This window comes from Mirounga angustirostris, unplaced genomic scaffold, assembly GCF_029215605.1.
Source record: "Mirounga angustirostris isolate CCGP_5_RB_7025 unplaced genomic scaffold, mMirAng1.0.hap1 SCAF_16, whole genome shotgun sequence".
NCBI classification, from domain to species: Eukaryota; Metazoa; Chordata; class Mammalia; order Carnivora; family Phocidae; genus Mirounga; species Mirounga angustirostris.
Window position 1 is genome coordinate 57,630,656 of NW_026991724.1, and position 12,903 is coordinate 57,643,558.

Here is a 12,903-nt window from a genome sequence, read left to right on the forward strand (position 1 = left end):
TGAGCCGGAAGTCAGATGCTTAATCAACTGAGCCACCCAGATGCCCCTGTATGATCCCACTTTTATGAGGTACCTAGGGTGGTCAAATTCATAGAGACAAAGCAGAATAGTGGTTCCAGGGACTGAGGGAATAGGAAATGGGGAGTTAGTATTTAATGGGGACAGAGCTTCAATTTGGGAAGATAAAGTTCCACAGATGGATGGTGCTGAGGGTTGCACAACAGTGTGAAGCCTTTTTTTTTTTTTTTTTTAGATTTTATTGATTTGACAGAGAGACACAGCAAGAGACAGAACACAAGCAGGGGCAGAGGAAGAGGGAGAAGCAGGCTTCCCGCCGAGCAGAGAGCCCGATGTAGGACTCAATCCCAGGACTCTGGGATTATGACCTGAGCCAAAGGCAGATGCTTAACGACTGAACCACCCAGGCATCCCAACTGTGTGAATCTACTTAATGTCACAGAACTGTTCACTTTAAAATGGCTAAATAGGGACGCCTGGGTGGCTCAGCCGGTTAAGTGTCTGCTTTTGGCTCAGGTCATGATTCCAGGGTCCTGGGATTGAGCCCCATATCGGGCTCTGCTCTGTGGGGTGTCTGCTTCTCCCTCTCCCACTGCCTGATGCTCCGCCTGCTTGTGTGCATGCTCTGTCAAAATCTTAAAAAAAAAAATTAAAAAAAAAAGGCTAAATAGTGAATTTGTTATGTCCAGCTTACCACAAACATCACAAGAGAAAGATTGAAAAATCACATCAAGCCATCTGTGGAGGAGGAGGAGGAGATCCTGCCAGGGTTTCTGAGAGAAAGACCAGCTGGAAAAATCAAAGAACTTACTGCCCTAGCAACAATTATGTTAAGGGGACATCCATTCCCACCCGCTAAGAGGTGTTCCAACAGTTTCCCATAATCTCAAACCTCTTTCCCTCAAAAGTAGAGGGAAAAATGGGGGGGGGTTGGGGGGAGAGATGAACCATGAAAGACTATGGACTCTGAGAAACAAACAGGGTTTTAGAGGGGAGGGGGGATTGGTTAACCCGGTGAAGGGTATTAAAGAGGGCACGTACTGCATGGAGCACTGGGTGTTATACGAAAACAACGGATCGTGGATCACCACATCAAAAACTAATGATGTATTGTATGGTGACTAACATAATAAAATTTAAAAAAATAAAAATAGCAATCTGAAGGGTTAAAAAAAAATAAAGCTGCCTTAGATCCATTCAATCCTGAAAAAAAAAAAAAGTAGAGGTCAGTAGAAAAGAGGGGGAAGGATGTGCAGATAAAGAACTGAGCCATAAAGCATCTAGCTTGCAAGAGAGGATCTTGAGATGACAGGATTGAAGGAGATTATTAACCTAAGAGCAACATTATAGCTATTTACCACACACTGAGCATTTTACAAGTTATTTTGTATAATTTTTGCAAAACCTGAGATTAGTGCTATTAGACCCATGTTGTAATGAGAAAAATCGACTTAAAGGGTGTAAATCACTAAGAAGCAGTGGTGCCATCATCAAAAGCCATTCTGGAGAGAATCTATTTGTCTCACCAAATTCCACTCAGGGGATCATTTCCTCAACCACAGCTCCCCCCTCACATCACAGACGGGATTCTCCCTGCTCTAACCTCAACTACACACCACCTCGGCCTTACCCCCAGCCACTCTCTAGCCCTGGCCACACCTACCCACGCTTTTATGATGGCAAAGTAGCAGGTGTGAAAAAAGTGGGTGGGTAGGTCTTCCACATGATCACAGACTTGCAGTTAGTGTGCAATTGGCCACAAGTGAATCGCTCCTTGCTGGGTGGTGGGTTTCATAACTTGTAGTGAGCCTGGGGAAGGAGCTCAGCAATCACAGCTCATACAAATCCCTTCGGTCCCATCTCTTCCTTTCCTGAACCCTCAATTCCCCTTCCTGGGGCAGGGGTGGGTGGACTTATCATTGATTCCTCTAGAGAGCCACTTTGGCCTCACATGGCTTTGAAATAAAACAACACTCTAAGAATACCCAAGGGTTAAGATCCTTTGCTATAATTGAATTAATTCCATGGCAAATTCAGGAATTCTAGAATTCCTAAAATATGAGAATAATAGAGAATTTGTATATCCAACACTCACAGAAAAATATCCCTGCATTATAAACAAGAAACAAGAAACTTTGGGCTTATCTTGGATTTGGGGTTAACAAGTTGTCAGATTATCAGAAATGACATGATACCATTTTACTCAGCAGTAACTAAAGTCACGATATGGTGACTAAAGCAGTCTAAACCTTTGATTTTTAAAAATCTCTCCCTCAAGGTTTTCCAAGTTAGTTAATACACCTCTCCCCACTATCTATCCCAGTTTTCATCTACAATGAATGATAAAAGTGCAGCAGGAAGAGAATGAAGTATTTCAAGGATCTAGGTTTCACTTATATTTAATGGATGAGGGAAGATGGATGGATAGAAGGATCATGGCATTCAATGTACTGAAAGACCCCACTGGCTTTCATAAGGCATGTTGGCTCTTAGAAGACTTGGATTCCAAGTTCCATTATTTGACTTACTATTTCTGTGATCTGTTATAAAGCATTCACCCTCAGTATCTTTGTGTTCAGTTAGCCACTGTATAGTACATCCTTAGTTTTTGATGTAGTGTTCAGTGATTCATTAGTTGCTTGTAACACCCAGTGCTCATCATAACATGAGCCCTCCTTAATGCCCATCTCTTGGCTACCCTATCCCTCCACCCCCCTCCCCTCTGAAACCTTCAGTTTGTTTCCTGGAGTCCATAGTCTCTCATGGTTCATCTCCCTCTCTGATTTCTCCCCCTTCATTTTCCCTCCCTTCCCCTATACTTACCTAGCAGAGGAGATACCATGATCACCCTCAGTGTCTTTTGTTTTTAAATTCTTCGTCAAGTAGGAATGCCCCCACCTATAGGGCTCTGATGAGGATTGAGACATACCACAAAGGTTTTATAAGCTACAAAATGCAAAATAAAATGAATATCCAACTGTTCCTTAAGACTTCTGATGGCCTTTGCTTATTGAATAAGGTGGCAAGGGAGAGAAAATTGTAGTGAGCTCCTATCCTCATATGCATTCCCATGAAGGACATTAATTTTACATTATATCCTGTGTAGGATCCATGGTTCCTGTTTTCAGGTAGGTAAAATACATTTTATATATATCACAGCCATAGATCATTCAAAGGTAGACGCAAAAGCCAAAATGGGGTCTATTTTTGCATATTAGGAGTGGTTCTGGATCTCCATCTGGCTGGTTTATCCACAGTAGGATAACTATGGAATTAGAGTCACATCTATCCCATCTCTCCATCCACAGGAAATGAGGCTTTAGGCTTTCTCAAGGTATTTTTAATATCCTTTGCTTTATTGAATCCTCTTAACATCTGAGAAAGACATTACACCAAGAAGGACAAAAGGAAACTTGAGGCAAAGCCAATGTAGGGTCTTGGGGCCAAATGTAGAATTAGATTAGAAATCTGGAGATTGGGTATTTAATATGCTGCCTACAGCAAAAGGGCAGAAAAGCACTCTGGAGGGAACAGCTCATTTGTCCCCATGAACAGGGACACCTGAACAATCTCCTGGTGGTTCTAATCCAAGACCGTCCCATGGTGAAGCCATGGCACCTCCTCATTGGATCACCACCACCATTTGTCCTCAAGGTCATTGAAATCCCATTTACACTTGACTCTTAGAGAGGACCCCCTCTCCTGCAATTCCTGCAGCTCCCCCTTCACTATGTCATACAACTCTTTCTTGAGCCTGCAAGAAAGAGAGATAGAATGCTTTTAAATATGCATTGTTTAGGGCGCCTGGGTGGCTCAGTTGGTTGAGCGACTGCCTTCAGCTCAGGTCATGATCCTGGAGTCCCGGGATCGAGTCCCACATCGGGCTCCCTGCTCAGCAGGGAGTCTGCTTCTCCCTCTGACCCTCCCCCCTCTCATGGGCTCTCTCTCTCATTCTCTCTCTCAAATAAATAAAAAATCTTAAATAAAAATAAAAATAAAATAAATATGCATTGTTTAGATGTGAAGTTGGTAATATAAAGTCCTGAATGTATAGCTTTTGACCAACTTCCCAAAGTAGGTAAGATTCCTTGGAATCCAAGAGGATTTCTGCTAAAATGTGCCTAGTTTAAAGTCTTTCTCCAGGGTGCGAGGGGGGAACCCACTGCTTACCTTTCTGACCTCATCTCCAGAATACTGAATAAGGTGGAGAGTGTTCTAATGAAATGCTCTATTTCAGTGCCTGGAAGGGGCAATACAGAGCTTGGCAGTCCAACCTCGAGGCCTTTACACATGCTACTCCAACTTCCTTAGAATACTCTGCACTTTGTCTCTTGTCAATGTCCATGTTCCCCTCCTGATACATGGACTCCTCCTTCCAGCCTCCTTGGGACTCAAGACCAACGTCACCATGTCAGACATGCCTTCTGTTACCACCCTGATCACCCTTGTTTTTCTACCACAACCCAGAGTTTCCTTCATAGCGTTCATGACAACACTACTTTTATACATCTCAGATTTGTCATCTCCCTGAGGAGAATGCAGAGCCACGAGGGCAAGGCCCACGACCATGTGTTTTCTGCTATCTACCATGGCATGCTTGTCAGCATTGAAAAGGAGGTCGTTGAGTGAATGTCTGTTGAGTGAAATATTGAGTAGGTACAAGAATGAGAAAAATGAGGGGACTCCTCAACTACCCAAATGTCTGTAGGACTATGCTGCCCAGTATGGTCATCACTACCCATTACCCACTACCCATGTGGCCGTTTCAGTCATTCAAACTGAGAAAGGTCAAAAATGCAGTTCCTGGGGCGCCTGGGTGGCTCATTTGGTTAAGCGACTGCCTTCGGCTCAGGTCATGATCCTGGAGTCCCGGAATCGAGTCCCGCATCGGGCTCCCTGCTCGGCGGGGGGTTTGCTTCTCCCTCTGACCCTCCCCCCTCTCATGTGCTCCTCTCTCTCTCATTCTCTCTCTCAAATAAAATTTTGAAAAAAAAAAATGCAGTTCCTGGGGTGCACTAACCTCCTGTCAAGTGCCCAGTTACCACATGCTGCTGCTGGTTACTGCACTGGACAATAGACCTAAACTGTTTCCATCATTACCATAGGTTCTGCTGGCCAGCACTGCTCTAGGAAATCGAATGCAGGCTGAACCCAATGCTTGCTTTAAAACATCAACCAATCCACCCCCCTCTCTCTCAGCTAGTGCTTCCTAGTATAAAAGTCACTGGGGATTACCCAAGTTTCTGTAGTTTGCACGTTGATTTTTTCAAGGCCTTCCACAGTATGCTGACTCCACTGGGCTCTAAGTCATTCTGCAAAAGGTTCAGGTTAACCAGGCTTTTACTTCTTCCAAGAACCAAGGAGAGATGCTGGCAGCAAGCAGGCGTCAGATTGCATTTTTCCAACCTAGGAGTGGGTGGGAAGGAAGTGTGAAAGATGGTCCTCTAAGATTGAGAAGTTAGAAGTGATACCAGATCTAGGAAAAAGTATGTGGTTAAAACAAACTGGCTTACAGTGGAAAGCTTACCACAACCTGGACACTTCTCTAAATGCTTACACATAACTCAATAATCCATATACCAGTCCTATAAAAGGTAGCCAAAATCTTAAACTCCATTTGCCAGCTGAGGAAACAGAACAGTAGCCTGCCCAACTATGAAAGTAACAACGTTCATAAAAAGTGGATGTGATTTGGGGCACCTGGGTGGCTCAGTCATTAAGCGTCTGCCTTTGGCTTGGGTCATGATCCTGTGGTCCTGGAATGGAGCCCTGCATTGGACTCCCTGCTCAGTGGGAGGCCTGCTTCTCCCTTTCCCACTCCCCCTGCTTGTGTTCCCTGTCAAATAAAATCTTAAAAAAAAAAAGTGGATGTGATTTTATTTATAAGGTCCTTGAAAGGACTAAAATAAGATTACAACCCCTTCCTTACACTTTCATCTTGTTTCTAAATTCAACAGAACAAAATCTGGATTTCTAGTAGCTAGCCAACCACATGTTCAAAGACAAAAGTGATAGTGTTATATCAGTTTAAGTTAGCAGGAATTTCCATCTAAGCCTATAAAGAAAAGTGACAGGTGTCTATACCTGAAAATTTTGATAAATAAGTCAGGAAATGACAGATGTTGGTGAGGATGCGGAGAAAGGGGAACCCTCCTACTCTGTTGGTGGGAATGCAAGCTGGTGCAGCCACTCTGGAAAACAGTATGGAGGTTCCTCAAAAAGTTGAAAATAGAGCTACTGTATGACCCAGCAATTGCACTACTGGGTATTTACCCCAAAGATATAAATGTAGGGATCCAATGGGGTACGTGCACCCCAATGTTTATAGCAGCAATGTCCACAATAGCCAAACTATGGAAAGAGCCAAGATGTCCATCGACAGATGAATAAAGAAGATGTGGTGTATTTATATGCAATGGAATATTATGCAGCCATCAAAAAGAATGAAATCTTGCCATTTGCAATGATGTGGATAGAACTAGAGGGCATTATGCTAAGTGAAATAAGTCAATCACAGAAAGACAAGTATCATATGACCTCACTGATATGAGGAATTCTTAATCTCAGGAAACAAACTGAGTGTTGTTGGAGTGGTGGGGGGTGGGAGGGATGGGGTGGCTGGGTGACGGACATTGGGGAGGGTATGTGCTATGGTGAGTGCTGTGAATTGTGAAGGACTGATGAATCACAGACCTGTACCTCTGAAACAAATAATACATTATATGTTTAAAAAAAAGATAGTAGGAAGGGAAAAATGAAGGGGGGGAAATCGGAGAGGGAGACGAACCATGAGAGACTATGGACTCAGAAACAAACTGAAGGTTCTAGAGGGGAGGGGGGGTGGGTTAGCCTGGTGATGGATATTAAAGAGGGCACGTTCTGCATGGAGCACTGTGTGTTATATGCAAATAATGAATCATGGATCACTACATCAAAAACTAAGGATGTAATGTATGGTGATTAACATAACATAAATAAGATTTAAAAAAAAAAAGGTAAGGGACGTCTGGGTGGCTCAGTCGGTTAAGTGTCTGCCTTCGGCTCAGGTCATGATCCCAGGGTCCTGGGATCGAGTCCCACATTGGGCTCCCTGCTCTGCGGGGAGCCTGCTTCTCCCTCTGCCTCTGCCTCTCTGTCTCTCATGAATAAATAAATAAAATCTTTTAAAAAAATAAAAAAATAAAAAATAAAAGGTAAAAAAAAAAAAAAAGTAAAGGGAAAGAATGTTTCCTTAGGGTGGAAGAAGTTGGGTAGGATCCAGAGAACGCTTCAAGGTAAAGGTACTATTTGGTAGACAGGAAGAGGAGGACATGAGAAAAATGGGCTCCAACATCACCCAGGTGTGTCCGGTCTCCGGTCTAGCGCCACCTGCAGGGCCTTTACCACTATGTTATAGATGATTGACCTCGATCATGTACTTTTAATAGTATTTCCTTGGTCATCTAGGCCAGGGTTTCTCAATGAGGGGTGATCTTTCCCCCACAGGGGAGACTGAGCAATGTCTGCAGACTAGGGAGGCGCTATTGGCATCTGGAGGGTGGAAGCCAGGGACGCTGCTCAGCATCGTACAGTACACAGGACAGCCCACAGCCAAGGATTACCCAGCCCAAGGTGTAAGTAGTGCTGAGGTTGAGAAACCTTGGTCTGATGGTAAAGATGGAATCCTGTGAACCCAAATAAGACACTCAGGTGCCTGCTTTAAAGCTACAACATTGGCAGAGCACCTAGGTGGCTCAGTTAAGCATCTGCCTTTGGCTCAGGTCATGATCCCAGAGTCTTGGGATGGAGCCCTGAATCAGGCTCCCTGCTCAGCAAGGGGTCTCCTTCTCCCTCTGCCCCTCCCCCCTGCTCATGCTTTCTCTCTCTTCCTCTCTCAAATAAATAAAATCTTTTAAAAACCATTAAAGCTACAACATTAGAGTAAAACTGAGTGAAAGTGAACTGAATATCAGACAGGCATTCATCATTAGAGACAATGCAATAACTGTTGCAAACAATTTATTCATTTCTACGTCCAGGGAGAAGGACCTAGAGAGCGAGGGCTTAAAACCAGAGCAGCATTCTTTTTAAGGCACAAATAGGACCCTGAATTACTTGCATAAATCTGACAGCTTTTCCTTTACCTACAGAATAAAGAATATTGCGCCTCAAGATACTTCTTGAAGGACAGGAATGTGGTGAGAAAAAAACAAAACAAAACAGCAACTTCTGACTTATTTCACTTATGGGTGTAATGTCCTCAAGGTCCATCCACTTAAGGCAAATGGCAGGATATCCACAAAGAAAGAAATACTGTATGCTCTCTAAGCATTTGTGAGAGTGAGTAGAATCACCACCTATGTGAAAAATAGCTATCCTATAAGCCACACTTAACAAAGCTCCTATTATTTGAGTCTAAACCGTCTTAGTTTGCTGAACAAACATCACCTTATGGTTAAAATCAGAATTCCCCTTAGATAGAAAAGACTCTGGGGTGGGAAACATGGTGCACCAGCCCCCCACCTACTATCCAAAAGGTACTGACTGAAACAAAGAATATTTACAATACACCAAGGAGGGGTTAACTGGAATGAACTTCTGTCTCTGAACTTGAGCCTTATCATTAAGCAGAAGAGATTTCTTTTTAAAGATTTTATTTATTTATTTGAGACACAGAGATACAGAGAGAGCGAGCATGAGCAGGGGGAGAAGCAGAGGGAGAGGGAGAAGCAGGTTCCCTGCTGAGCCAGGATCCCGATATGGGGCTCGATCCCAGGACCCTTGGATCATGACCTGAGTCGAAGGCAGACGCTTAACGTCTGAGCCACCCAGGTGCCCTAAGCAGAAGAGATTTTTTAAAACAGAACTTTGTCATTTGTTCCTCACTTTCTTGAACCCTCAGGTGACCGCATATTATTCCCTCCAAATGCAACAGTAGAGATGGGGGCTCCCCACAAAGAGAACAGTGTCAACTCACCCAAGTGTGTTCAGTGCACAATTTGGATCTTTTAGAACCTCACACAGGTGTTTCACTCCATCATCCCGAACATCATTGTTCCCGAGATCCAAATTTTTCATGTTATGATTATGCTTGAGGGCATTAGCAAGCTCCTGACAGCCCTCTGCTGTTAAAGAACAACCTGACAAACTGCAAAATAAACAGAAAGGGAAACACAATAACCCCTGAATCCTTGGGCTTTGCTCTATCTACCCCAGCCCATGTCACAGTCTTCCAAGGAAAAGAGATGCCAAAGCCAGACTTCTCATTCTGAGTCCTGGGAAGAGGAGGGTGCTGGTCAGGAGGTCTGAGTACACTATCTACCCAGTAGAAAGGAAGTGCAGGACAGTGCAGCTCCTTCCCCATGCCATTTATGGGGGGAGCTTGCACCTGGTTTCCTCTGGACTTGACCCCATGCACATTTCCCCTTTACTGATTTTGCGTTTTCTCCTTTCACTGTAATAAATCACAGCCACAAATTTGACCCCATGCCAAGTTCTTGAAGTCCTCTGTGAGTCATCAGACCCACAGAGTGGTCTCGGGAACTGCCAACACACATTGTGGTTGGTCCTCAGCAGTCATCCCAGTACCCCCACCTACCCCCCTCCAATAGAACCTGAAGCTCCTGTAGGTGAGCAATCACATCTACACCCAGGACTCCAGCCCCATCTGGAACTCAGGCATTTGCAAGTTAATTCACATGCTCTCTTCCCATCCTCTGAAGGACAGAGAGGCAATGGAACTCACTCCAGGTTCTGTAGGCTGCTGTCCGGATGACTCAGGGCCTTACACAGAAACTTCACTCCCTCATCTCGCAGGTTATTCCTCCTCAGGTTCAGATGTGTCAAACTCTTGTTCTCAAGGAGAGCATCTGACAAGTACCTGCAACTGGGTACACTGAGCTGGCAGAACCAGAGCCTACGGGGCAAGAGCCACAGAGACAGATGCTCAGGAAAGCAGCCCAAACCAAGGCCCCTGGGGACACAAGCCTCAGGCCCTGCCTCTGAGTTCAACCATGGCGTCCCCCTGAGCCCCAAACCAGGATATGCTGAGCATCTGTGCTTACTCATCCTTTCCCAGATTTATGCAATGAGCACAGCAAGAACATGCTTGTCATTAGTGGTGGCTTAAAAAAAAAAAAAAAAAAAAGCCGAGAAAAGGATGATGATCGGGGCACCTGGATGGCTCAGTCGGGTAAGCCTCCTGCTCTTGATTTCAGCTCATGATTTCAGGGTCCTGGGATTGAGCCCCATGCTGGGCTCCATGCTTGGCAGAGAGTCTGCTTGAGGATGCTCTCTCTCCCTCTCCCTGTGCCCCTCTCCCTTCTCGCTCTCAAATAAATAAGTCTTTAAAAATAAAGGGATGATGATCAAAGCATATCAAGTTTCAGTGGTGCAAGAGAAGTTCTGAAGATCTACAACATCACGCTTATAGCCAACGATACCGTATTGTGTACTTTAAGTTCTCTAAGATTTAGAATTTTCTACGTATTTAAATATTCTATGTTAAGTGATGTCACAAAAGAATTTAGTGAAAAAGGGGGAAGAGGAAACTTTGGAAAGTGATGGAATGGCCTTAATGGTGGGGAAGATCTCATGGGTGTGTACTTCTCCCCTAACTCACCGACTTGTACGGTAAAAATGGGCGACTTCTCATATGTCAGAACTTTAATACGGGAGTTTTTTTAACTTTAAAATAAAAAATAAATAGAAGGGAAAACACTTTAAATGACCTTGAGGCAGCTGGGGATGAACCCAAGGCTTTGAAGCTAGTCAGACATGGAATCAAATGCCATTCAGCCATTACTGACTATTGTCAGGCATGTTGCTTTATTCCCTCCAGCCTTCCTTTCTTTCTAAGCTGGAGATTATGATGGTCCATCACGGCATTGTTGATGATCCCACGAGCCATGATGTGCAGTGTTTGGAACAGCACGTGGCAAGTGTGCAATACAAGTTGTAGGAGATGTAGAATATAGAGAGATTATATAAGCATTAGATATATATAATAATATGTATACTATATATTTTATACATCTAATACTTAGGCATTATATAATAGACACGTTATATATACATGATTTATATAATATTGAGTAACATCATGAATTATATAGATTACATATATGATTTATATTATATTTTATTTTATATATTTATATAAATTTTATATAATTTATATATATTTATTTTATTTATATATTATATTTTATTTGTATAATTTTTTTATAATTTTATAATTTTTTTTATATTTTATATATTTTATATTTATATTTAATTTATATTTATATATATTTATATTTATTTTATTTATATTATTTATATTTATATACTATAAATATATATATTTATATACTATTTATAAATATATATATATACTATAAATATATATATATTTATATTTAAATTTTAAAATTTTATATAATTTATTTATATAATATATTATATAAATAATATTTATTTATATAATATATATTTATATAATATATATTATATTATATTTTATGTTATATATTCATGTATCTATTAAACACATATAATTATAGATGAATACCCAACTTTTACATCAGCATGGATGGAACTGGAGGAGATTATGCTAAGTGAAATAAGTCAAGCAGAGAAAGACAATTATCATATGGTTTCACATACTTGTGGAACATAAGGAATAGCATGGAGGTCACTGGGAGAGGGAAGGGAAAAATGAAGAGGGGGAAATCAGAAGGGGAGATGAACCATGAGAGACTATGGACTCCAAGAAACAGACTGAGGGTTTTGGAGTGGAGGGGGGTGGGGTGATGAGTTGGCCCAGTAGTGGGTATTAAAGGAGGGCACATATTGCATGGAGCACTGGGTGTTATACGAAAACAATGAATTGTGGATCACTACATCAAAAACTAATGATGTACTGTATGGTGACTAACATAATAAAATAAAATTTAAAAAATTATATATTAAAGTATATTGCTACAAGCATAATTATAACATTATATCTATTAATATAACCTGTAACAGTTATATATAATATTAGTTGATATTATATATGTATTAATTAGCTATTAATATTATGGTTCTTTGAGGCTCAGTGCTGAGTGCTAACCTGTTGGTCTGTAGCTCAGATTCTATGGTCTTTCACCATTTACCCCCTTGGATGGGCCTCAAGACCCTTGGCCTTTTAAACCTTTTATATTTACTTGAACAGTATCCAATTCCAGGAAAACCCATCTCTCCATCTATTCCACACCTGCCCCAGAGCAGCAGATTGTAGCTAAAGTAGAAAACATCTACAAAATCACACTTGGCACCTTCCATTGCCAGTGGACTCCTCCCCACCCAGCAACCCCCTTGAAACCTATAGTCCTACATACATCTGCTCAGGTAACATCTCTAGGTGGTTGATTAATAGGCATCTCACGCTGCCATGTCCCAGACCAAACCCCTCACACCCAAACCTCATCCTCTCCTGTCTTCCCCATGTCAGAAAATGGTACCACCTTTCACCCAGCTGCCAAGCCCATCACCTGGAGATGTTTTGGTTCTTTCCTTCCTAAACCACACTAATGCATCAGCAAGTCCTACTGGCTCTACCTCCAAGTATACCCTGAAATCCTACCACCTCACTCTGGCCAATCCACTGTCATCCTCTTGCCTCATCTACAGGCACTTGCTTCTGCTCCTATTTTTGCTTCCCTTTAGTCCATCCTTCAAGAGCAGACTGAGTAATCTTTCAGAGTATGTCCCTGTACAAACTCCAGTCCTCAGACAATGTTTCCACCTCCAAACAAAACAGATTCCTTCACTGCTGGGGCATATTCCAGGCATCGTCCTGCCTCTCCAGCTTCATCTTCGTCCGTCATCCCACTCACTCCTGTTACCCCAGCCTTACTAGTTGTCTTGCTGTTCCTACAACGC

The 12,903-nt window shown here is 42.4% G+C and overlaps 1 protein-coding gene across 1 annotated transcript in view; it reads right to left on the reverse strand.

The window, feature by feature from the left end:
* NLRP13 (NLR family pyrin domain containing 13) overlaps positions 1-12,903 on the reverse strand; it is a 33,761-nt gene that overhangs the window by 3,963 nt on the left and 16,895 nt on the right. The window contains exons 7-9 of the mRNA XM_064580620.1: positions 9,743-9,913; positions 8,975-9,145; positions 5,254-5,424 (exon numbers count right to left, since the gene is read on the reverse strand). Coding sequence (XP_064436690.1) covers positions 5,254-5,424; positions 8,975-9,145; positions 9,743-9,913 — 513 coding nt within the window. The remainder of the gene's footprint in view (positions 1-5,253; positions 5,425-8,974; positions 9,146-9,742; positions 9,914-12,903) is intronic.